This window comes from Phodopus roborovskii, unplaced genomic scaffold, assembly GCF_943737965.1.
Source record: "Phodopus roborovskii unplaced genomic scaffold, PHOROB, whole genome shotgun sequence".
Lineage (NCBI taxonomy): Eukaryota > Metazoa > Chordata > Mammalia > Rodentia > Cricetidae > Phodopus > Phodopus roborovskii.
This window is the reverse complement of record NW_026126469.1, coordinates 18,113,550-18,140,116: the sequence shown is the minus strand read 5'-3', so window position 1 is coordinate 18,140,116 and position 26,567 is coordinate 18,113,550. Positions and strand designations below refer to the sequence as shown.

The 26,567-nt window shown below is 37.6% G+C and overlaps 2 protein-coding genes and 1 non-coding gene across 8 annotated transcripts in view; all 3 read right to left on the bottom strand.

Moving 5' to 3' along the window:
* Lrch3 (leucine rich repeats and calponin homology domain containing 3) overlaps window positions 1-4,619 on the bottom strand; it is an 88,512-nt gene extending 83,893 nt beyond the window's left edge. For 4 of the 6 annotated variants that reach the window (XM_051191366.1, XM_051191369.1, XM_051191365.1 and 1 more), the window contains exon 1: window positions 4,323-4,619. In XM_051191366.1, coding sequence (XP_051047323.1) covers window positions 4,323-4,584 — 262 coding nt within the window. In that variant the 5' untranslated portion in view covers window positions 4,585-4,619. The remainder of the gene's footprint in view (window positions 1-4,322) is intronic. The other 2 variants (XM_051191367.1, XM_051191370.1) reach the window with 1 other exon arrangement.
* Window positions 4,620-10,785: 6,166 nt separating this feature from the next.
* Window positions 10,786-26,567, bottom strand: part of Fyttd1 (forty-two-three domain containing 1) — a 29,671-nt gene continuing 13,889 nt past the window's right edge. The window contains exons 3-9 of the mRNA XM_051191364.1: window positions 24,093-24,241; window positions 21,837-21,949; window positions 18,695-18,791; window positions 18,177-18,238; window positions 16,034-16,108; window positions 15,198-15,324; window positions 10,786-12,622 (exon numbers count right to left, since the gene is read on the bottom strand). Coding sequence (XP_051047321.1) covers window positions 12,524-12,622; window positions 15,198-15,324; window positions 16,034-16,108; window positions 18,177-18,238; window positions 18,695-18,791; window positions 21,837-21,949; window positions 24,093-24,241 — 722 coding nt within the window. The 3' untranslated portion in view covers window positions 10,786-12,523. The remainder of the gene's footprint in view (window positions 12,623-15,197; window positions 15,325-16,033; window positions 16,109-18,176; window positions 18,239-18,694; window positions 18,792-21,836; window positions 21,950-24,092; window positions 24,242-26,567) is intronic.
* Window positions 12,808-12,970, bottom strand: LOC127227274 (U1 spliceosomal RNA). Its single transcript, XR_007834961.1, has one exon. It is a non-coding gene; the product is annotated as a U1 spliceosomal RNA (small nuclear RNA).

Here is a 26,567-nt window from a genome sequence, read left to right as displayed (position 1 = left end):
AGTTTGCTGTTTGTGAAATATTACCTATCTTGTCATCTCCTCTACCATCTAAAGCACCTCATCTAAACTGAGAAGGCTTCTCATCTGTAAGTAACTTGGATGGGTACCACAGCTCCTCCAAGCTTTATAATTCTTTGAACTCTGGAACAGGACTAGTTAATGAATTTTGTTTGCTTTTTCTCAGGGTGGTTCGTCCTCCTTTTCAAAATGCCAGAAAAGACTCACTTTTTTATTCTTGGAGAAAGAATCGGAATCTCTGAACTTTCACTATTATTTTGTTGAATTGATGCTCTAGTTCCAGTTTTACTCTAAAGCTCCAGCTTGTATTGCTTTTGGCCGTGCATCACTAATTGGCAGTGCTACTAATCATGATACCAATGAAGGCATCAGGCAAACAAAAGAAACCTCAGGTTCAAACCTGTATGACTCAGTGATCAAAAATACAAGCTTTAGAATAATATTTATATGACTATTCTTGAGACAGAATCTCACTATCTGGCCTTAAACTTCCTAAATAGCTCAGGCTCCTTGCCTCAGCTTCCTAAAGGCTAGGGTTATAAGCATATTCCAGCATGCTTGGGTAAATACGAATTTAGATCCTAGTTGTTTTCTGGCTGTGAAGTCCTGACTGAATTATATCATCTTCTGAAGTGTGGAATGAGAAAATAAATTAGTACTCACAAGTCACACAACTGTATGCTTTTGAGGTACATTAGCACAATATCGGGAGTATGGGAAAGGCTTGCTACAGGTTGCAGTTAAAAATGTGTAAATGTGGAAAGCTTGGTTCCCAGCCTGGAATGATCTGGGAAATGGTGGAACCATTAGGAAGTTGGGTCACTGGAGTTTTGTCGTTGAGGAGGATGCAGAGAGCTGAGCTCCTTCCTGGTTCTGTTTCCAGGCCATCTAAAGATTAGCACACCTCCTCTGCTTTTGGTAACTTGGTAAAGTGACCAGGGACCAAAACTTTTGAAGCCAGGAGCCAAACAGCCTTTCCTCATCCTTTAAAAAGAAAAGAAAAAAAAAAAAGTCTGTTTTTTTTTTTTCATTGTCTTTAAGTATGTGTATGTGGGGTGAGGGTGGGGGGGGGATGAATGCACTTGAGTGCAGGCACCTTAGGAGGCCAGAGGTTTCAGATTTCTTGGAGCTGGAGTTATAGGCAGTTATGAACTGCCTGCTGAGGGCGCTGGGAACCAAACAGTCTTCCAAGAGCCATATGTTCTCTTAACTCCTGAGCCATCTCTCCAGGTACATTTCCTCCTAAGCTAAGTATCACTGGTATTTTGTCACAGTAACACAGACAATACTGCTTGGGTTTAGCTAAGCGTAGCTACTGGTAATATATTACCTTTCTGGTCCTCTAGTATCAACAGCTCAGCTATCTTTATATTTTGTTTGTTTGTTTTTCAAAACGGGTTTCTCTATGTAGCCCTGGCTGTCCTGAAATTCACAGAATCCTCCTGCTTCTGCCTCCCAAGTGCTGGGACCAGAGGCATGTGCCATCATGCCCAACAGAATATACCTTTTTAAACAAATGGGGAGGGGGCTCAAGAAATTTCTAATTATGTCCAGTTGTAAATGGTATGGGTAATAATAAGTGCTGTTTCTTAGGATGTAAATTTTTAGAAAGCCGCAATTCTACTGTGGACATTCCAGACTTGATGAAAGAACAATCTATGAGCCAGCTTTGATGCAACTTTGCATGGTTTTTCATTTTCTATAGATCCTACTCTAAGCAAAATAGATTTTAACTATTGTAGTCTGAACTCAGGCTGCAGAGATGGCTCAGTTGTTAAGTGTGCATACTGCTCTTGCAGAGACCCTGAATTAATTCCCAGCACCTACTGCAGGTAGCTCACTCTCCTTCTGGTGGGTCTCCAACTTATCACACAAACTGCATTTATACGCACATACCCACATCAGAGACACACATAACAACACACATCATTTAAAAAAGTAGCTACTCTGGATTCATCAAGCACCTACAAAAAAGAATGGGTTTTGGAGTCATGTCAAACAGGGCCCCAGCCCTAAAGAACACCCTCTTCCTTCCTTATCCTTTGACTACAGGGCACATTATTAAGTTTTCCTAAGCTTTGCTTTCACTGTCTATCTGCAACAAGAAGAAAAAGCATGCCTCACAGCACACTGCTTGATGCAGAAGAACTAACAGAGTCAGATTTAAAAGTCTATCAGCAGCAGCAAGGCCTCTGAGCTACTTTTTCTACGAGGCTGGGTGTAATGATATTTCATCCAAATGTTGGATATGTTTAACAAGGCAGTATGTTTAAAGATCTAAGGATGAATAACAAATGATGAACACTCAATAAATTATGTCACTGGCATTAAACCGTGTGTTTAAAACTATTTTTGTTCTAATTATAAGGGCTGACAAAGTTAGAAATGAATCTGGTCTAACAGATTATAAAATACTTTGTGATCTTTTTAATCTCTTTTTTTAATACTTTTTGACCAGATAAAATGTCAAACAACAGCAAAACTTTTGATTTAATATAGCAGCTAGAACATTAAAGTGTGAGTAATAATACACATTAAAAAAAAAAAAAAAAACAGAGCTCAAAAAGGAAAACTTTCCTTGAGATTAAATGTAATTCCTCATACATGTGTTTTTCTTTGTCAATAAAACTTATATTTCTTGATGACTCAAACTGTTGCTCCTAGAATTACTGAAGCGAAGATAAGATAATAAGCTAGATAGATTCCTGTAATCATCTTTTTCTTTACCTTCAGGCTTAGTGTAGCAATACTAAAATGACTCACCTCAGTATTAAAATCAGTCTGTCAATCAGCCCTCTCCTGGGCAGATTCAAGAAGGCAGGGGTATGCACAACAATTTTAGATGATGTCTACCATACATACATAAGAATTCAAGTAACTGTTCATATTTACTTTAGCAAGTTTAGAACCATCAACTAAAAGAAAATAAGTATTATATTCAAAGAACAACTCCCCAAAATAAGCTTTAGTAAACAGAACAAAAGTTTCTTTGGAAATAATAGCTTTTAGCAATAATTTAACATCTTTGCTTTTTTTTTTTTTTTTTTTTTTTTTTTGGTGTTTAGTGCATCTCTCTCTCCCCCGCCTGCCCCCCCCCCGTGTGTGTGTGTGTGTGTGTGTGTGTGTAAGTCAGATGACAACTTTCAGGAATCAGTTCTCTCTCTCACTATGTAACTATGTAGGTTCTGGGGATCAAACCCAGGTTGTCTGTCAGGTTTGGCAGAAAGGGCCTTTTTACCCATCTTACCAGTCTAGTTCTATTCCTTATTCCAACATGAGTGATTATATGTAGTCATTACCAATCTTTGATGACTACAGAAGCTTAATAAAGTATTAATTCTAAGATTTTAAAAGTAAGCAGAACGAGGATGACACAATGTATATTGCACATTCACTAACTGCATAAACAAAATATTTAAATCAATTCGTAAGGGACCTCTCCTCTTAGATTTATGTAAAACATAAAGACTCAATTCTTAATCTACTCCCTGAGGAAACCATATTTTAAACACAAGAGGAACACATTATAGTATGCTGAATACCTCAGGCACCATACATTGTTTCCCACAACTAAGGAAACCAAATAATACATAATTCCCATTCTCTTTCCTGTCTTAAACAATATAAGGCAAAGTAATGTTTTTAAAGGGAAAAGCAAGTGTAGATGAGGTAGACAATATCCTATGAAGTTTTTCTTCTCACGTTTTCTTGGAGGATAGTCAGAGTGGAAGACAAAAGTAATGAGCACCTACAGACACGCTATTTTTCAAGTACTTTTCGGTAAATCAACAGATGGAGGCGGAGAGTTATGTCACGACGTTGGAGTCCACATTACACACACACTCGCACACACTGTAGAAAACGCCAGCATGGACATGGGTTCTTTGACAATGCAGCACCCAGCCAGCATCCAGCCATCACCCGTCCTACTATGGAAGAATGTGCTGGTCACACTCCCCAACTCAGACACAGCAAAGTCAATTTGGCAGCCCCAGTCCAAAGGGGCCTGCAGACACCAGGGTTGTGGTAAAAGTCTACAGGGGGCACTGACAGCGGGATTTCTGAGAGCGACTCAAGGAAGATCATCCCTCCGTCGCCTTTGGCCGGCTTCGGAGGTGATGCTGCGCGCCGCCGCACCCCAGGCTCCGGTTCTGGCCAGGCCGGGAGGGTGCGCGGTCCCGCCAGCCTCCCCCGTTACCCCGGTCACCGGGAGCCTCGGGCCAGTCGCCACACGCCCACGAACCCGACAAGCCCCTCCCCACCCCGCCGGTCCCGAGCGGCAGGGATGCCTGCGCCCCGCTCACCGGCCCGGGTGGTGTCCGTCAGGTCATGGTTGGCCGCTCCCCGGGGAAACTCCCTCAGTTTCCGGCCGCTCAGGCTCAGCACCCCGGTGACCGCCGCCTCCTCCAGGGCTCGGTCGACCGAGCGGCTCCACGAGCCCGGGCCAGGGCCAGGGCCTACCCCAGGGCTCGGCCCACAGTTAGCACCGGAGAGGTTTCCTCCGGACGCCACTGGGCCAGAGTATTCCGCAGCCGCTGCAACAGCCACCAAGCCCGCGGCCGCCATTTCCCAGCCGACAACTCTCTGGGCCAGCTCTGCGCATGCGCTACCCGAATCGCTGGGTGGGCGGAGAAAGGGGCTAGGGGACCCCGGACAGCTCTCGGGACGCGCTGGTGCCCCGCCCACTTCGAGGTTTTCCAGAGAAGCCAAGCTAAAGGGAGATCTCAGAGAAGCATCAACTCTCTTTTGATTCCCAGCGGTATTTCTAAAATGCCACTACAAAAACCATCTTTAACAACGCTCAGCACCCTGTCTTCCTCCCTCAGTGGTGGATTACATTAAGCAGCACAGATTCTTAGCACTGTTGATGCCAGAAACTTGGGAAGTTAGAGAGACTCCATGGGATATGCCCGAAATTGTCTCTCCAATTTGTCACCATGCCGCCATATGATTTAAATTGAGATTTGTGTATGTACTATTAGTTCTTGAGTGGAGAAAATACTGTGTGCGAAGATTCAGCTACAAAGTCCCTAATCCTTGTTGAAATTATTATGTATTTTAGATTCTACTTTTTATGAAAGAGCTCTTAATGAAAACAAGCGTCTAAATAGTATGGCAGAGCAGATTTTAATCACTGACTCGAGCAGAATATTTAACTCTAAAATTCAAGTCTGCAACCAAAATTGAGAAAGACAAAATACTCTATAATGAAAAAGTGAAAATACCACTCAAATTTAAACTAGTTAGACTTCCCTAATACTGCACTCTTATTTCCCCAAATCTGTTTTAAACTCAAACCATCCCTAATATGTGATCTAAATTTCACATACCATTAACTTTAATTCGCTGTGGAAAATACGAAGGAAGGGCTGTCAGATAAAGTCTCTTTCCTAAAGAATTATCTAATCTTACTACGGAATCCAAGGAAGCCAGTTACAGTAAGACAATAGTAGAGAGCCGAGCATGAGTTATCTTCCAGAGTTCACAGCAAAGGGATTTCTCTCAAGAATGAATGAGGCTTTGAATCAAACCTGGAGAATTATGAAGTAGGATGGGATGACAGAGAGAGCAAAAATCTATAATGGAAGATGAGTAAACACATATTCCTGTAGATTTTGAAGCATGTAAGAACATTAAGACATATAAGAAACTCCATAGCAGAGCACGAAAGAAAATATGAGATGTGAAGTTATTCTTCATTCAAGGACCAACTTCAGGAAAGCACAGACAAGCATTTTCTAGAGTTTCTAATTCAAGAAGTTGTAAAAATGTTTCAATAATAAAGTTGATTAGTAAGGGCTGCTCAGAGAACTGCTCTATGCACTTCTTCTTTTTTTCTTTTTTAGATAAGAGTCTCCATGTAGCCCAGGTTGGCCTTGGCCTTCTGAGACCTGAAAATACAAAGCAAAGTATATAATACCTGATACCATGCCTGGCTTTCCATAATGTGACAGTCTAGTTTCTTTTGCAATACATATAATGTCTGTTAATTTCACTTCATGGCAAGTAATGTGTAGTCTTTGTCAATTAATGTTTATCCAATATATGTATTTTCTGTTCTTTATGAAATCTTGTTATTCTTTAAAGATACTAAGCTATTCAGTAGCACATGCTTGTATTTCTGGTACCTGAGAGATTGAAGCAGGAGGATCCAGGTCAGCTTAGCTACAAAGGGATACCTCTCTTGGACTGCCAAGATGGCTCAATGAAGAAAAAAGCTTGTCACACAACCTAAGTTGTGTTTAATCCATAGAACCCATGGTGGAAAGGGACTGTTCTCTGACCTGCATGTGTGCCCACTCACACATCACACACATAAACTATACAATCCTACAAGACTACCAGATGTACCTTTCCAAATGCACTATTGCCATTTATATCTGCGTGAACTTTGACGAATTCTTAGTAATATGGCCCTTTTCCTAACAATATGCACACTCCACTGCAATCTGAACATACTATGTTAATCCTGGACTCACCAGATGTGTTAAGTTGAGGGAAGTCTGTTTGACTTGAAGTCACTAGTGAATTAAACTTGATGCTATACACATTTCCCACATCACAGGAAGGTTGACCATATGGAACAGTAATAAAGAAATGTGGGAAGCAAGAGAAGTAGTTTATATATTAACACCAGAGAGAATGTAGAGGGGGAATTAGAAATGTTCAGAACAGGGTAAGGAAAGTCTGTAGATAGCTGGAAGCCAAAATAAACTAATTGAAAGATCTGTGGATGTGGGGAGAAATGAAGATGCTACACATACTATTATGTGAGAAGATGTCTCCAAAACAGAGAGAATATAAGTAAAAAAAAAAAAAAAAAAAAAAAAAAAAAAAAAAAAAAGAATGTGAGGCCTCGGAAGATGGCTCTGAGGGTAGAGTTCCTTGTTATAGAACAGGATGCCCCAAGTTCAAATCTCCAGCATTCAGGTAAAGAATCTGTGTGGCAGCATCTGAGTTACAAGTCCAACAATGTGGCTAGGTGCCAGTCTAGCTACTGGTTCTGAGAGAGACTGTATTTCAAGAGTGATGAAGCAGGACACTAACATCCTCACCTGGCCTCTGAGCACATACAGCCATACACCATACAAACATGATGGTATTTTAAAGTTATTTGGAAATGGGGAGTACAAAGGAGGAAGCAAGGAGAACGATGAGCTCCAGTCAGTCTAAGGGAGCTAGTGGGATCCTACCTCAATCAAGCAACTAATGAATAAAAGAATGAATGAAGGCAGGGAACTACTTGAGCACAGGAATTTAAATCCTGTATCTGACAACAGTGACATGTCATCTAAAAAAAAAAAAAAGCCACACGTATCTATTCAAAATAAAATATTTAGGCCAACAAGATAGCTCAGGGAGCAAAGGTACTTACCATCAAACCTGACCCCCTGAATTTGATCCCCATGTGGTGGGAGCACAGTCTCCAGAAAGCAAGCTGTCTTCTGACTTCCACATGTGCTCTGTGATACATGTGTACTTGCGACACACATGTGTGCACAGGGGAGAACATACGCCATGCACAATATGTAAAATTAAATCTGAGTTGCACTGTTGGCTTACTGGTTAGAACCTGTTGCTCTGGCAGAGAAACTAGGTGGCTCCCACATGGTGGCTCCCAACTGTAGTTGCAGGGGATCCCAATATCCTCTTCTGACTTTGGCAAGTACCAGCCACACACATGGCACATACATGTAAACTCAGGCAACACACACACACAGTCTAAAAGTGTTTCTGAGTTATTGAAGAATTTGAGATCAAAGAGATATTTTTGAGATGTGTAATGACTTGGGGTTTCAACTATGAAGTAAACACAAACAAGAGTTCTCACCTTGTTCCCTCTTCTTTTTAAAAAAAAAAAAAAAAAAAAATCTGAGACAGTTATCTATGTAGCCCAGGCTGGCTTCAAACTTTTGATATTCCTGCCTCAGCTTCTTGAGTGCTAAGATTATAGACAGGCACTATCAAACCCAGCTCCTCAGTCTTTATAAAGTAGGCACCATATTGTAAGAAATGGGGTCTTCGCAGAGAGTTCATAATTTTAGCAAGGAACTAAAGAGCTGTAAAAAGGTTCTGGTCAAAAGGATACAGAAATCAACTACCATTTGAAGGAGAAGCTGAACAAAGGGCAGTGGAAGGTTATTCAGTCTTAGGAGTTGCCAGAAACCCCCTTCTTCCTGTTTACTTTATAGGTTAAAACTTAACCCATTCAATACTAGAGGCAAATTTCAATAACTTTGAAGAGTCATTAAAATTTCATTGTGGGTATTAAGTTTAAAAACTGGGTGTATTGCATCCTCTTTAAATTTAGGAAATTGATTTGGTGAATATTCAACAATATTTGGTCATTTTGTATTTGTTTCCCTGAGACAGGTCTGGGTCTGCCTGGCCTGGAACTCTCTATGCAGACTGGAACCTGCAGTGACCTTACTGCCTCTACCTCCCAAGTACTGGGATCACAGGTGTGTGCCATTACACTTGCCTTTCTTACTCCTTTAATAAGGACTGATTGATTAAAAACATTTATACAACCAAATTTAATGCGTTTCTTCTCATTAAAGGAATGGGAAAGGGGTAGACATTAATGGCCATACACTAAGTAAACAGCTTCCTATTCATCCTCAGTATAGTATATATACATTAGTATATCTCATGTGAGTATATAATTTCCCAGCAGATCTTTACTGTTCCCAATATTCTTTCACAAATGCTTGGTGTTTACTGAAGTACCCATCCTGAAATATCAGCAGGGCTGGAGAGGGTGAAGATTGCTCACTGCTTGTTCATACATGCAGGCACACAAACACACAAATCAGTCTTTGAAATGTGACAAAAAACTGGGTAGTGTGTGTGCCATATACCTATAAACCTAGTTCTCTGAGTGCTGAAGCATAACAAAGGGATACACAGCCTGGAGAGGAAGGGGAAATGGAGACTAACATCACCCCATCCAAAACCTCTAGCTCCAAAAAGAATCACCATCTTCAACTAAGATTTTTATAGTGGCAAAATAAATAATTCCAGATAAATGGGAAAGGTCTACTGATCAGGTATGAGTAAGCACTTTTTTGCTTTAATACTACCTGCATTCAGAATATATGGAATTCTTTGTAGTGATAGGTCAATTATTTTCTAATCTCCTCAGTCAAATAGCTCCATATTGCATATAGTGTGTGAATTATAATACAGATAGCAATATATTATATATACTTCTAATAAAACTAAACAACTAAGAACAATTCATGTATGTTTCTTAAATATAAGTATTTTATAATTTGATAAGTAATCTCCTAATCTCCTTCCTGGTATACACTGGAAACACTGGCCTTTCCTAATGAACTTCAATATCAAATAAAGTAGGAATTGTCATTAGAAGAGTAGATTTACTGAACATACCACAAATGCTGAGATAGGGCTATTACTAATTCTTAGATATCTGACATGTTAAATACCACAAAACTACTGTTTTATGTGGGAAGTGGTTGATTGTCCATCAAGAATTATAAGATGTGAGGCTCATAACATGACCGCCACAGTTAAGTCTTAGAATAATACCTTGGTGGTCACTTTGCTAAGATGTCAAAAGGGACTAACGCAGATATTTCTAAAGGCTCATCTATCTGGTTTCAGGCTTTATGCTGTAAACAATTTGATAAGCTTTAATTCCCCCCAGTTACTTTATGTTAGAATCCCATGTTACCTATGCATGAAATGGTCAAAAGGTGGTTAGAGGGACAACAAGAGGGCAGATTTGACTTCAAATCCTTAGAAATCATAAATAGCTGGGCGGTGGTGGCACACGCCTTTAATCCCAGCACTCAGGAGGCAGAGGCAGAGGCAGGCGGATCTCTGTTGAGTGAGAGGCCAGCCTGGTCTACAGAGCGAGTGCCAGCACAGGTTCCAAAGCTACGCAGAGAAACCCTGTCTCAAAAAACAAAACAAAACAAAACAAACAAACAAACAAAAAACAACAAAAATAAAGAAAATAAAAGAAATCATAAATTTAATCACTACAAAACTGAAAAACCACAACTCAAATCTTTATAGCTCAGAATAACTCGTGTGAAACCTGTTACATTTTATTTGTCAAAAATGAACAGCTTCAGAATAAATCTAATGTAACTTTTCCAAAAAACACCAAAAAGTACAGTGTAAAGCACCTCCTCACTAAATACAAACTTTCATTTTGTGATGCACTGCATCAATGCTTTGCATACACCTTGATGCAAAGGAAAATTTTAAGTTGCACCCTGTTTAAATTAAAAAAAAAAAAAAAAAAAGGCTTCAAAAACTGAACAAAGATGACTACAACCACATTCCAAGAAAGGGAATTTTCCTTCAACAAAGCATATTGTTTTGTTTATATATAACATGTTAGCACTCAAGAGTTTTAACTTAGTTGTATCAAAGGCAAAATTCACTTTGAAAGAAAATTACAGATGCATGAAGAGCAAACATTTACTACACCAAAGACACTGTTTTTCAATGTATTTAGTGTCAACATTTGGGCAATTTTTAAGATTTTCCAAAAACGGAATTACTAATACCTTTGTATAATAACATTTAAAACAACAGGAAACACTTTTATATTGTATTTTCACAAATTGTCCCAAAGATAGTGTCCATGCTCAGTTGTTTTTCCTTTGCTTTAAAATAAGCTACCAGCAAACCACTCTAAAATGTTTTGTTCCTGAACCAAATATAAATATTCATATTGGCAAAAATGTTTTATAATGAGTCCTTGGCCTCAATGAAAAGCATCACAGCTAAGGAGAAACTATAGTTTATTTTCAAATTCTATGATTGGCTTCCAAAAATCCCTTATCAAGTAGAAGTACTGGCAAATAACAGACATTGAGGATCAGATTTAGATCTTTGGTATAAGCATGAAATCGTTGTTGATTTTCCATGACTAGCATAAGCCATTAAGAAATTCAAAGAGCATCAAAGACAATGGAGTCTACGATGCAATCAAGGCGGGCGGGAAGCATAGTACTTTGTCTCATTTTACAAGAGAAATCAACATCAGAGATACTTAAACACCCACTCCGAGACTTGAAAACATAGCAAAACAAAAGGTCAAGCTTCAAAATGACCACACTTGATAACCTGTAGCTGGAATATGTCACTGCATTTTGGCATTTTACTGTAATTCAAATCATACAACTATGTGAGGACTCTCAGCACTATCTTGGCACAGCAGACCTCCAGAGAAAGAGAAAAACCCTTTCTCTCTATAATGCCTGAATTTTGAGTGATACAAGAAACAGTGAGCAGGGTAGTGGTGGTACACACCTTCAATTCCAGCACTCGGGAGGCAGAGACAGGAAGATCTCTGTTGGGTTCAAGGCTAGCCTAGCCTTCAGAGCGAATTCCAGGACAGGCTCCAAAGCTACAGAGAAACCCTCTCAAAAAACAAAACAAAAACAAAAACAAAAAAAAAAAAAAAAAAAAAAATGAAAGAAACAGAGTGAACGTGTACAGTTAAGTGTAACTTCATTATAATTTTTTTCTTTGTGACAAAGACAAGTAGATTTTTGTTTGGGGGGGGTTGTAAATTATAACTTATTGACCTTTAAAAATTTTTTTTGAATATGAAGCAAAGGACTTTATGTCCAGTAAGTGTACTGTCAAAAATACCTAAGGATTCCATTCATTTTAAAAAGTGAAATTCTTTTAAGAATCTATGGGCACTAGACTTAACACAGCACTAAATCAAGAGTATAACTATAATTCAGGTTTTTATTTTTTTTCTGTTTCCAATCTTTCGATTTGCTACTGCTTCTGGTGTCTTCTTCATTTACTAAAGACAAACTGTAAGGGTTTTGTACTGGGCATCTCCTGCAAGGCCCTGCCAGATAATTTCGCAAATAACCATTTCCAGCTCTGACACATTGTAATCTGAGACAAATCCTGAGAGCCATGTTCTTATTAAAAGTTCAATACTAAATGCTTAGAACTCAGGGGGTTTAATCTAACAATAACTGAAAAACAAGACAAGTTCTAAGTATTTCCATAAATCTTAAACGCCAAAATTGAAATTCTCCTACAGTTTAAAAAATATCACTAATGACAAAAAGGCAACTGTATTTGGTACCTCAGCACATTAATGATTAGTGACAGAAACACAGGGGTGTACTCTTATTTCTGAAGTTTAAGATTAACCATGGCAAAGTCTACAAACTGGACAAAAGTGATAAGATCCTAAATACCACACTCATGAAAAATAATCAATTTCTATCTTTCTGTCTTCCTTCTGCTTCATGAGGAATCTAAGAAGTCAATAAAGAATTGCTTTGTTTGGGCCAACCATGAAATCTTTAAGAACAGATATTCCCTGTTATTCTTTCAGGGCATTATTTATACATTAAAAAAAACCTTCAAAAATAAAGTTATTTAGGCTTGTGAATATTCTGAAGTAAAGTTTCTTGAACTTCTCTGACGAACTCTTCAAGCAATTCAACTTTTCAAACAGTCATCACTTAAGAGTTCCTTGGCCATAGATCTAGCCCACAGTTACAAAGCGGCTTCCTCCTTTGTTGAATGTGAGAGTGGCTCTTTGTTCTTTCAGTATCCCAAATCGTTCATTCAAAGTCATCCCTGTCTACAGAAAAAAAGGGAAAAATTAACTTGACTGAAAAAAACTATTTCCTTTATATGTGACTTAAAGATTAATAGTAATTAGTAATAGCAATACATAACATCTTGAATTGTATAATTTAACTCTAACAAAAATGAGGCATACATAATTAAGTTGCCTATCAGTAGCTATAGAATTCTCCCCCTCCCAAGGGGAGAGTGTGAATGCAGTCCCCCAATACCACAAATTATACAGTCGAGATTCCTCAACTGGGGAAATCACAGGGGTAAGCACATCCAGAGTGCAATGGATAAGCATCACCTGAGAAAACCACCTTCATGATCATGGTATCTCACCTGCCAGGTTAAGTATAGCTCTAGAACTTAAAACTAGATAATCCAAGAATCCTTATCTTCCCATCACTAAAATGACTACATTACATATTATACAAACACATGCATACTACTACTATTACTAGTGACTCTGCAAACATTACAAATTCTAGTGATTCCTTTGGTAAAGAGTTACTTCAAATGGTGTTGGCACTCAGGAAGAAAAAGCAGGTGGACCTATTAATTTAAAGCCAGCCTGATCTATACCAAGTTCTAGGCTAGTCCAAGGATATACAGTGAGACCCTGTCTCAAAAAAAAAAAAAAAAAAAAAAAAAAAAAGTTATTTATATCCAGAAATGGTAGCCTACTTCTATTATCCCAAGATGCTGAGGCAGGAAGAAAATCATGTATGAAGCCAGCCTGGGCTACAGTATGAGGCTATGACTTAAAAAATTAAAAGAACTACTGTTATTTCAACTTCTCAGTATTTCAAAATAAAGTTTTTAGCTGAGTGCTCTATAAAAATTCAAACAAAACTCTGGTTTGATTAACAACTAACAAAATACTTCCAAACAGAAAAGAAATTAAGGATATGATCAAAATAACATAGAACACATTTGTTTCTCTTTTTTTCCACTTTTGGTATTAGAGATTGTACGAAGGACTTGGTCTATGCTAAACATGTACTCTTTCATTAAACAAAACCAAGTTCTCCCCATACTTCTAACCTAATTAAATACCAGGACCTTATTTCTGCCAAGCTGCTTTCCAATGAAGTGTACAATGAAATTCAACATAAATTCATAGTAAAAACTCAGAAAATTAGTAAGATGGGAACTCCGTCAATCTGATAAAGAGGATCTACAATAAACTTAAAGCCAACAGAGATACACATTTAAATTTAAGAACTATTAGAGTTTGAGAATAAAAACTATAGGCAGGCAAGCTGTAATTCCCAATATCTGACAGAGAAGGGAAACAAGATAGTCCTCAATGGAAACCTGAAAACAGCTATAAAGAGGAGTGGGGTAGAGCAAAGAGAAAGAAGGCCCCGAGTCTCACCAAGTATGCTCGGGATTGGTCAGTATCTGAAGAAAAAGGGGAAAAAGCAAAGTTATACTTTTGAGTTCAAACTCAGAGAAATGGGCATGCTTAGGTATGAAGATCTGCAAACAATGTTAACAGTACTACACACATGGTTAAACTTTTAATGCTTTTCCTCAGGCTTTGGAACACAGCAAGCACACTGGTCCTACTATGCCTATTCCATGCTGTAGTCAATGTGCTAGCCATTATAATAAAGTAAGAAAAAGGGTTTTAACACTGGAAAAGAATTTAGAGAATAAACAAGTATTTATATAGAAAACCCTAAGGAATCCAGAGATTGACTATAAAGTTCAATTTTATTTTTTAAAGTACTTGATCAACCAAGGTGTTATTTTTATCTTTTTAAAAATTTGTTTATGTATTTTATGTTTGTGGGCACTTTGTTTGTATGTACATATGCATACTAAAAGAAGGCATTGGATCCCATTATAATTGGTTGTAATAAGCCATGAGGGTGTTGAGAATTGAACTCAGGACTTACATAAGAGAACAGTCAGCCCCCTAAAGTAAACTTAACAAGAACAAAGAATACAACAACAAATTGTCAAAACCACAGTGAGATATCATTTTACACTCACTTGTCATTATACCCAAAGTGATAGATGATAACAAATGTTAACAGGAATGTGGAGAAGTTTAGAAACCCCACATATGCTGTAGCCAACTCTTTGGGAAACAGCTTGGTAATTCCTAAAAAGGTTAAATGTGGAGTTAACATACAGTCTACCAAAAATCTATCAAATATAGACACTGGCATTTATTAAAAAAAAAAAAAAAAAAAAAAAGAAAGAAAGAAAAAAAAACATGCTAACAAAAACTAACAAAATAGATTTATAGTAGCCAAAGAAAACAAAAACTTCCAACTAATTAAAGATGACATAATATGTGACATATATATGTGATGAACACTATTCACATAATAAAAAAGAAAATGCTAATATGGATGAAACTTTAAATAAATTATGAAATTATTAACAAAAATCCGACTTAAATGATTTGTCAAAGCAGGCAATCTATGAGACAAAAAACAGATTAGCAGTTGCCTAGGGGTTAGGAAAAGGGTTAGGCCACCCCATTTAATTTGCTATAAAATTTTTTGGTTATCAGAAGGCTGTCAGTGAGTGGTCCAAAGAAATACTGGAAAAAAAATTTTTTTTACCTGTTTTCCCACACTATTTATGTCAAACTGTAGAGGGACACCTTTAGGAACTTTCTTAACATCAGACTGCTCTCTTTTTGTCAAGAATGAGGGCACAGCAGTACGAGCTAATCGTGGTTTCTGAGGTCTAACAAAGAAAAAGTTTCAATCAGTTTACCAGATAAAAGTACTCAAAATTTCTTTACACAAGTTCAATTACAGCTATTACATTGTGCTTTCAAACAGTAAAAATGTTGTGCTTGCCCCTCACCTTTATATTTATAACTGCTCCTAGAATACCCTTTAAAGTATAACTCATTTTTAAAAGTTTTTTCTCTTCATTTTATGTGTGTGAGTGCTTGCCTCCATGTATTCATATGCACCACATGTGTGCAGTGACCAGGAACCAAGGAGAGGGTGTTGGAGCCCCAGGGATTCAAGTTACAGATGGTTGTGATGTACACTGTGGGTGCTGGGAACTGAATTCGGATCCTACGCAAGAACAGAGAGTTATCTCTCCTGTCCTATCTATACAATATTTTTAACAAGTTAAATGACTGGCAATTTCTAAGTCATGGTCCTTAAATTAAATTAACCTATGTTTTTTAGTGTAATATATATAGTGAAATGCTTAGCCTAAGATAACCTTGAACTCACTATGTATCAAAACCTGGCCTTAGAACTCATGGCAATCCTCCTGTCTTAGCCTCCCAAGTATTAGGACTAAAGGCCTGGTTAGTATCACAATTATTCTATTTGCTTGCATCTCATTTTATCCTGATTTAGACAGTATACTCTGAGCACAAGTCCAGCATTTCCCATTTGAAGGAAAGAAAGGAAAGAAGAAAGAGACTTACACCGGACACTGTACTGCTCCAGGGTTGTCAATGGATACAGTCAAAATTCCTCCATTTGTGGTGGAAGTACGCCATCTAGGAGTCAAATTTTTCTTAAAATGGAAACTTGCAAATCTTACAGTTCATCCCAATATAAGATATTCATCCCACCTCTGCCTGAGTGTAGCAGACAAGTGTTCCACTACCAACATGAACTCTCAGCTCTAAACTACACATCTGCAAAGGAGCCATTCATTTTTTTTAGATTTCCCCCCCTCTTCCTCTCCCTCCCCCCTCTCTTTCCCTCTCTCTCTCTCTCTCACACACACACACACACTCTCACACACGCACACGCACACACACACACGCTGGACCCCATCAGGATCTAATTAATGCACCAACATCTTAGGTGTAGGAACTGCAAACCTGAATAAATATACAGACATTTGAAAAATTTCAAGGTGGAGGAGTCTCTAGCAATCTCTCATTCCAGGAACACTATTTCTAACCTAGAGGCAGAATTTCTGATCTTTCCTGTTTGCTCTGACTGCTGGCTACTCCTAGTTCATTAAACAAGATGCTTATGCAAAAAAGTTCTTCCTAGACAAAAAACAAAACAAAAACAAAGCACAACAACAAAAATCTTTCCAAGCTGAAACAAGGTTTTCAGCTTCCCTACTTCTATTCCATCTGATTTCTGTCTGCTTGTATGAAGTTTAATAGCCTCTCTACTTCTTTCTACCTTTGTTCCCACCCCTCCTTCTCCCTCTCACTATGCAGTCTAGGCTAATCTTGAACTTTGACTCTTCTTGTGTCAGTCTTCTAAACACTGTGATTACAGGTGGATGCCACAAAAGTGCCAGCTCTACCTATATATTTATTTATATTAGCTAAAATCTGGCATACTTTCATTATATTTTTCCCAAACTATGTTTTGCTCTCTACTACATTTTACTCTCAAAGCTCAAAACAGATAAATAATGCATGCTGGCTCACACTTGTAAGCCCAGTACTTGAGAGGTGGAGGCAGGAAGATAAGGAGTTCAAGGCTTAGGTCAAACGTCACTGAATTTGAGGCTTAGTCACACAAGACCTTTTCTCAGCATAAACAGTATATAATATCACTATTATATAAATGTTCACTGAAGAAGCACACACAGGCTATGATTATTATTTATAGGCTATTATTTTCTTCCTGTAGTTTTTGGTTCGTGTCTCCAGCCAGCATCAGGTTCAAATAATTTCCTATGCTATGCTGGCTGCTCAAAATCACACTTTACTGTAGTTAACATTACATCTGGACCATGACCACCTATACCTTTTATTTTACAAAAACTTAACTGCTTTTTAAAAAAAAAAAAAAAAAAAATTCCAAATCCAGGGGCTGGAGAGATGGCTCAGTGGCTGCTTCTCTAGAGGGCCTGGGTTCAATGCCCACCATCCACATGGCAGTTCACAACTATCTGTAACTCCAGTTGTAGGGGATCTGGCACCCTCACACAAACACACATGCAGGCAAAACATCAATGCACATAAAAATAAATATTTAAAAAAATAGAAGTGTCTAAAAAAAAATTCCAAATTCTGGTAACTTTAGTAGAATCAGAGAACTATACAAGTCATACTTGGGAGGAAAAATGGACAGAAGCTGATTTTAAAAGACTTTTACAGGGTTGCAGGGAGAAAAATTCTACTGTGCCTTTAAGTTTTATAAATTTTCTAAAAGCTCTAAGAGGTTCTATTCTAGTCACTCATTAAACAGGCTTATTTGTATACAAGAAAGTACAGAGAAAGAGACAAAGAGGCAGGCAGAGAGAGAGGGTGAGAGAGAGAGAGGGAGGGAGGGAGAGAAAGGGAACAAGGGAGAAAGGGAGGGAGGGAGAGAAAAAAGGAGAGAAAGAGAGAGAAATCTATACCATCCAAATTGAATAAATAGTGAAGAATTAGCTTATTAACTCAGTACTAAACAGACATCTGAAACCCTGAATCTTTGGGGACTAGAGAAGTGGCTCAGTGATTTTCTAGCACATGTGAGGTCCTGGGTTCCACTTATCAACTGCAGAAAGAACGTCATTTTGGGTTTTATTAATTTTTTGCACACTGAAACAGATGGCAGTTTTATGAGTTTAGAAATAACATCTTAAAAAAACGAGGTGAAACTTACTGACGAGTTCTCTTTGCTACCACATCATCTAGCAGTTGTTCTGTGTTCAACTGGGCCTGAACCTAAAAGGAAATAAAAACAACAAGACCCCAGAAGATCACACAGAAAACAACTGGGCCTGAAACTAAAGGAAATAAACAACAAGACCCCAGCTGATCTCATAGAAAACAGAATTTAAGGTCAGTCATATTGCTATTATAACTGTAACTTTACAACCCAGGGTAAACATGACCATGAGTCCAGGAGGGGCCTGCTTCATGCTAGCAACACCCTCTATTGGGAGCCCCTGGATCAGAACAAATGCAAACCCAAGTTTATTAGTAAATAAGCAAGGTAATTTATTGTAAGATGTCACTATATAAACAAGGAAAAGACAGGAAATAGAAAAAAACCCACATTAACAGAAAGAACTAACCTAACGTCTTGTTTTCACACTAATACCTACTTCTCCCTCTCAACAATAGTCCAAGAAAGGGTCCACTGGGAGTAAAGGAAGTACAACCAGTGCTTTTTAATACCTTCAGGCCTCTTCTGAAAAGAAAAGTTGCCTGACGAGTATCTTTCTGATGACTTAGTTTATTTCCACTCCTGGTAAAGTTAGCTGGAATGTTATTTCTGCAACAAAAAAAAAAAAAATGTATTAGTAATCTCAGCCTCTTTGCTTTCAAATACCTTGAGAATAAAAAAAAAGCAAAACAGTTAAGACTCACAAGCTTAAAATCTGATAAGCATATAATATAGACTCCAATTTGATAAATTTTATTTACACATAACTTGGTTTTGAACTGATCTATTTCCCAAATATTCTACTCTCTAATATTTAATAGCTTCTGAAGACATTTACAAAATTACATTTTAGTGCTATTATTTCCTATCCCTAAATGTTTCTTAAATTACAATTTACAAGATTAGTTAAAAGAAAATCATACCTAGATACACTCACAGTCGATCTGAAAACATAAAGACTTGGGGCTGGAGAGAGGGCTCAACAGTTAAGAGCACTGGCTGCTCTTTCCAAGGAGCCTGTTGATTCCTGGCACCCACACAAAGGCTCACAACCATTTGCAATTCCAGTTCCAGGGGTTCCAGAATGCTTTGCTGACCTCTGTGGGCACTGCAAACATGTGACTCATGGACATAACATGGAGGTAAAACACCATACACACAAACTAAAATAATCTTAAAAAAAAAAAAAAAAAAAAAAAAAAAAAGGATTTGGAGCAGGGCGGTGGTGGAGCACGCATTTAATCCCAGCACAGAGCATGTGGATCTCTGTGAGTCTGAGGTCAGCCTGGTCTACAAAGTTGAGTTACAAGACAGCCAGGGCCAGCAAGATGCCTCAGCAGGAAAATACACTTGCTGTGCAAACCTAAGTACTTGAGTTTGATTCCAAAAACTTAAGGCAAAAGGAAAAGAAATCTCCTCAAAACTGTCATTTAACCTTCACACATGCTCTGTGGCATGCACTCACGCAATGATAAAAATTTCAAGCTATACTTCTACTTTTTAATTCTTTCATATATGGAACAACACAATTATTATCATTATTACTATTATTGGTTTTTTGAGACAGGGTTTTCCAGTAGCTATGAAGCCTGTCCTGAAACTAGCTCTTGTAGATCAGGCTGGTCTCCAACTCACAGAGATTTATCTGCCTCTGCCTCTGCCTCCTGAGTGCTGTGTGCCACCACCTGCTAGTGGATTAACACAATTACATTTGATTTGGTTTTTACCATTTTAATATGAAAAAAATCAAAATTTCAAAAGTACATAATCAAGTACCTAAATCTCATTTCCAACCTTCAGAGGATCAAATGCAAAATTTCTCTAGCTAGCACAATTAACACAGAAATCTCACATTAATTACAGATCTCCATTTGCAAAGGACCCCCTTTAACAAAAGATACCACACCAAAAGATTTCCAAAAGTGATCATTAGGTAAAACTGCATGTATAGAATAACTTCAATCCAAGTTGAAGTCTTTATCATAAACTGTATTTTATGAGAGATAAATATCAGCTCTTGAAATTCAAATAATAAAGTAACTTCATAAATTACCAGCTGCCTTTTTGATTATTTCATCCTTTAGAGATGACAATTCAAAAATTTTAGTTTTTTTGTTTTTTTTAAATAATCTTAAATTTAGTGTAAAAGCAGTTTAAATGTAAGAAATATCTGCCTGGTGTATATGCCTGAGTCCCCTCACCTGGAAGGCAGACGCAGAAGGACAGTTTGATCTACATGATTACAGGGCTACACAAGAATATCTTTTAAAAAAATAAAAAGTAAAAGGAAAAACAAATAAAACCCAGAAATATTTATGTAACTTACTAGCTTGCCTATTCCCAAAACAATCCATATTATGCTTTAGTGTTTTAAGAGTTAAGACAGAAAATAAATCAAGTCACCTTTTATAATTTCCAATTTTGAATAACTATTATCCAAGTGCTAGGATTTTCACCAAAATGGTAACTTTTACAATTTTATTTTATATGTTAAGGGAGGTAAAGAAGCAGAGAGATAGCTCAATAGGTAAAGGCACTTGCCACCAAGCATGACAACCAAAACTGTATCCTTGCAACCGACATGGTAGAAAGTATCAGTGCCCTCAAGTTGTTCTTTGACCTCCCCATACGCATCATGGTACACATGTACACACACACTTTTTAAAAAGTTTGTATTAATGAAATTCCTTACTATTACTGTGTCTAAGAAATAAGAAAGTTACTACAGAATGCCTTTCATCTTAGATTTCAGATACATTTCAAGTATCTTTTTTTTTTTTCCGTCCCCCACAGTGTTAGGGATGGAAACCTGGGTCTCCCACATGCTAGCCACACTGCAGACCACACCTAGTAAATGTACTAAAATGACCTAGTAAGAGTCACTGTAAATCCATTCTTCTGAACATCTATCAAAGAAAGTATTTTGTACACACTGTGAGAGTTAACCTTGATTGGCAACTTGGCAGGATTTATAATCACTAAGGAAAGACTGGACTTGTCTGTGAAGGAGTATTTAGATTAGATTAAACTGAAGTGGGAAAATACATCCGACACAGAGAAAAGGCACCATTCTGTGGTGGTTTGAGTAAGAATAAAGGCTCATGTACTTGAATACTTGGTTCCCAGTTGGTGGAACTGTTTGGGAAGGATTAGGAGGTATGGCCTTCTTAGAGGAGGGAGTGGGTTTTGAAGTCTCAAAAACTCATAGAATTCTCAGTGCTCTTTTTCTTCCCCTCCTACTTCTGGATCAAGATGTAAGCTCTCAGCTACTGCTCCAAAGTCACATCTACCTGCTGCCACGCTCCCCCACCATGATGGTCATGGACTTTGAAATATTAAATTCCAAATAAACCGTTTCTTCTGTAAGTTGCCTTGGTCATGGTGTCTCTTCACAGCAACAGAAAAGTAACTGAGACACATTCCATGAGTTGGGGACCCAGACTGTAGAAAAAGGAAAGTGAGCTGAGCAAAGGACTAGCTCATCTGTTTCATGTCTGTGGACACTGCCATACCTTCCCTGCCAAAATGAGCTATTACCTAAAACAAACTCCTCTTCAAGTTGTTTTCATCACATCTTTTGGCACAGCAATAAGACAAGTAACTAACACAGATACTTCCAGATAATACATTCTTGTCTTCTGTTTGAGTACTTACTTTCTGTTTAACTGGTTAGGTCTCTTGAGAACTGCAACTGGTTTCCTTTGTATTTCATTTTGCCTCAGAAGGCTTGTCTTCCTTTTTAACGCTGGAAAATATCGCTCTATATTCTTTTAGAAGGTAAGACAATAATGTTAGAGTGCCATCTGTTAAATACTTACTACAATAAAAACATTTTTTTTTTCTTATTTTTTGCTTTTGTTTTTTGAGACAGGGTCTCTATATAGCCCTGGCTCTCTTGAACACACACTGTAGACCAGGTTGGCCTTGAACTCCACCTGGCTCTGCTTTCCTAGTGCTGGAATTAAAGGTGTGTACTACCAAGCCTGACTAACACTTTCTAAACAGCAATAACAGAACCCTAAAACTCTTGAATATAACAGGGAGAGAAACTAAACTAATTTGAACTGAAAAGATGACGATCATATTACACTTAAAAAATACCTAAGTTCCTGGGTGGCCAGGTGAACTGGTACGGAGAAGTGTCACCCTCCCTCTTTCACTCATGATTTCTGGCCAAGAGATGAACATTTTGCCATGACCCATTTTACTAGAGGCCCAAAGCTTTGTGCTCTGTTCTTCAACTCCCAGCAGTAGAACCTACAAACTCCTAAAAGTAAGGCCCAAATAAGGCTTATTCCTTAATTATTTCAACTAAAGCTGACTTCAGAATAAAGGCCAATTTCCAAAACAAGTATGTGAAAAAGATATTTTACTAACAAAGAAGGTAGAGTATAATTGATTGGGGGTGGCAAACAGTGGGTTCAACTCTCCCCCACTCAAAAACAGGAGACAGAAACTAAGTTTAGTAAATGTGTATATAGATGTTTCTTGTCATTGTTTTTCTTTTCTTTTTGTGTTTTGGTTTTTTGAGACAAGGTTTCTCTGTAGGTTTGGAGCCTGTCCTGAAACTCTCATTGAAGACCAGGCTGGCCTCAAACTCTGCCTCTGCCTCCTGAGTGCTGGGATTAAAGGTGTGCACCACCCAGCTTGTCATTGCTTCTTAAATATAGCAAAACAATTATTTATACAGTATTTATATTGTAATAGGAATTACAAGTAATTGAAGGATGACAAAGTACACAGGAGAATGAGCATATTTTACATGCAAATACTACATTGACTTTGAGCCATGTGAAGATCAAAGTAGTGTCCTGGAACTAATTCCCACAGACACTGAGGGACAACTGTATTAGAAAATGAGGTATATTTATGAAAGGCAAAGATCTTTAGTTATTAACATGCTTATGTAAGTCCCAAAATACTTCATCTAAAAAATAAAAATCAATCTGGGAATGGTAGCACATACCTTTAATCCTAGCACCTGGAAGGCAGAGACAGGCCAATCTTTGTGAGTCAGAGGCTAGCCTGGCTTACATACTGAGTTCCAGTACAGCTAGGGCTATATAATAGACTGTCTCAAAAACAAATAAACCAAAATAAATAAATTACATATTAAATATAAAAACCAGAGAGCAAAGGCATGAAGGAACATGACTGTGATTCCAGCATTTGGGAGGTGGAGGCAGGAGTCAAAGGCTAGCCTTGGCTACATGAGATCCTGATTCAAAAAGGTAAGTAAAAATCAGGGCTGGAGCCGGTCGATGGTGGCACATATCTCCTGCAGCTGTGTGAGCCTGATAGCTATCAGTTTATTCCTGAAACTCACCATAAAGGTAGAAGGAGAAAACAGACTTGCAAAAGTTGTCCTCTAACCTTTACACATGTATTCTTATACTTATGTGCCTGCAAACACACAGAATATTAATTTCTTAAAAATTAAAGGAGGAGTAGAGAGATGACTCAGCAAATAACAGGACTAGCTCTTCTTTCAGAGGACCTGAATTTAGTTTCCAGCACCTATGACAAGCAGCTTACAATTGCCTATAACTCCAGCTCCAGGGGATCTGATGCCTCTGACCTCCAAGGTCACCTGCATACTCACATACTTCCTGGCCCCCACAACACACACTTGAAAATAAAATCTTTAAATTTTTTTTTGAAAAGAAATCAAAAGGCTTATTCATAAAAACATTAATTCAGCCAGGAGTGGTGGCACACACCTTTAATCCCAGCACTTAAGAGGCAGAGGTAGGCAGACCTCTGTGGGTTCAAGACCAGCCTGGTCTACATAGCAAGTCCTGTAGGCCAGAAAGACCTTTAAGACCTTGTCTTAAAATTCACTAATAAGTGTGTGACAGTCACACACACACACACAATTGTATCTCACCCAGGATTAAGCCATCATCCTACCTTGTCACTTAGAGGTGGACGATTCATAGGACTAATTCCTTTTCGAATTCCAGTTGCTTTCCTAGCTGCAAGGCCAGTGATAACTCCATAAGGACGTCTCTTTCCAGGCAATATTCTTCCTCTACGGCTCACACTAGTTTTACCAAAACCTACAAGGATAGCAAAAATTTAGGAATGCAACTGCAAAGTTCATCAGATATTTTACTTCTGAAACAGGGTATATGTGGCTATGGGGATCAAACTCACAGCCTTACATGTGAACATTCTACTACTGAGATACACCTCCAACCCCTAACATTAATTTCTCAATAGGACAGTCTAAACCAACTTGTGCAATAAGTAACTATTAATTTACTTGTTTTTGAAACAAGAGTATCACTACATAGTCCTGACTGGTCTTGAAATGCTATAAAGATGAGGTTAGCTTTGACTTCATAGCAATCTTCCTGTTTTTGCCTCCCCTCCCAAGTCTAGATTATAGATGCATGCCATCATGTTCAGCAGTGGTCACTAATTATATGTGACTAGTTTAATCTGAACTGAGATGGTACATAGTGAATGTTTCATTAATGATTTTGTATTTTGTGCTAAAATGGTAATATACTGAATACACTGTCTAAATTAAATCCCACAGTACATGGTTAGAATTTTATTTCTATTAGTGTTGATCTATACTAGAGTCACTAGCTCATCTTCCATTTTCTAAGTTACAATTTGGTTCCTTTATTTTTTAGTCTTACTCTATTCAAACTGCTTCTGTTGAAATCTTCACTAGAGCCAACGAACTTACTTTAAACTCTGAGCCAATGAACTTAAACTCTGTGGCAAGTAGCATCACTAAGTTTGCTTTTCTGTTAAATAGCTCTCTAATGATTAAAAAAACCATATATATATAGGAAACTATCAAAGAACAAAATAGCCTAAATAAAAAAAGCTTGCATATTTTTAGTTTCAGCTATATTTAAGTTAACTCAAAAAGTATTACCACATGGTATGCATTCCTTCTGTATTAGTTAAGCACCACCTAAGGGTGAGCTGAATCAATTAAATTCATACACTTGTGTAATATTTTATAGGCTACATTAATACTATACTATGAATTATTATCCCATGGTTTTCTATCTTTATATTATATTATTTCTGAATATGCTACACTCAGTCTAACCAACTTCAGTTATCTGTTTTGTCTTTTTGAGAGAGGGTCTCAGGTAGTTCAGGCTGACTCTAATTTATTAACAGGATGACCTTCAACTTTCAATTACTTCTAATATTTCTACACATATCCATCCTCAACCTATTTCTAGAAGGTGAAACGCTAGGCCAAAGAATAAGGTAAACTCTTAAGGACTTTTGCTTACATTACAAAAAAATCCCAAATGAATGCATTGTGTATTTAGCAACATACGGTAGAATTCCTTTTTTCTATATTATTAATAACTTTTAAATGTTTTTACTATGAAAAATGTTTTGCACAATATGTTTTTTAAAGATTTTTGTTTTATGAATACAACTGCTGTCTGTACATATGTAAGTATATCACATGTGTATAGTGCTTGTGGAGGTCAGAAGAGGATATCCAATTCTCTACAACTGGGTTACAGATGCTTGTGGGGCAACATGTGGGTGCTGGGAACTGAACCTGGTCCTCTGCAAGAGCAGCCAATGCTTTTAACCACTTATCAATCTCTCCAGCCTCAGTGTATATATATCCCAATATCACTAAATTCCCTTATGCAACTCAGTTTCGTCTTTAGTATTTTTGTTTTTTAGGTGTTTAGGAGTTGAACTCAAAGTCTTGTACAAGGTAGGCAAGTATTCAACAACTAGGCACACTCTCAGCCCATTTTTCATCTATATTACTTAGTATTTAGGAGGAAAAATTATACCTTATTTAATAACTTGATTACCACTGAGAATAAACCTGTATCTCAGGTTTCTAGCTACCTATACTCTTTCATTATGAATCATCAATGCGCATAAAACAGATTTCTGTGATCATGTTATGTCTTTCATGAGTTTAAGAGGGAAACTGGCCAGTAGCACATGCTTTTAATCCTAGCACCAGGTAGCAGAGGCAGGTAGATCTCTGTGAGTTCAAGGACTATGTTGAGACCCTCTCTCAAGAAAAACAACTCAAATATGAGGGGAATTTTATTTGCATTCATTTATAATTAACTTTAAGCATCTTTACCAAACTTTACTATCTACCAACATGGTATATATTTCCACTATACAGATATTTTTGTATCACTAGGTTGGTTAAATGAAATTATTTTTTGTGTATTTCTTGTTTTACTTACTAGATACTCTCTATATATTGTCACATAAAAGATTCATCTCTAATAATAATCTTCATATTGTCATTCATGGCATTATAGAAAGTTATTAAGGTTTTAATTGCTACTACTTTTTGTGCAGAGGATTAAACCCAGAGTCACATGCATGTCAGGCCAATGCCCTATCATAAAGCTACAT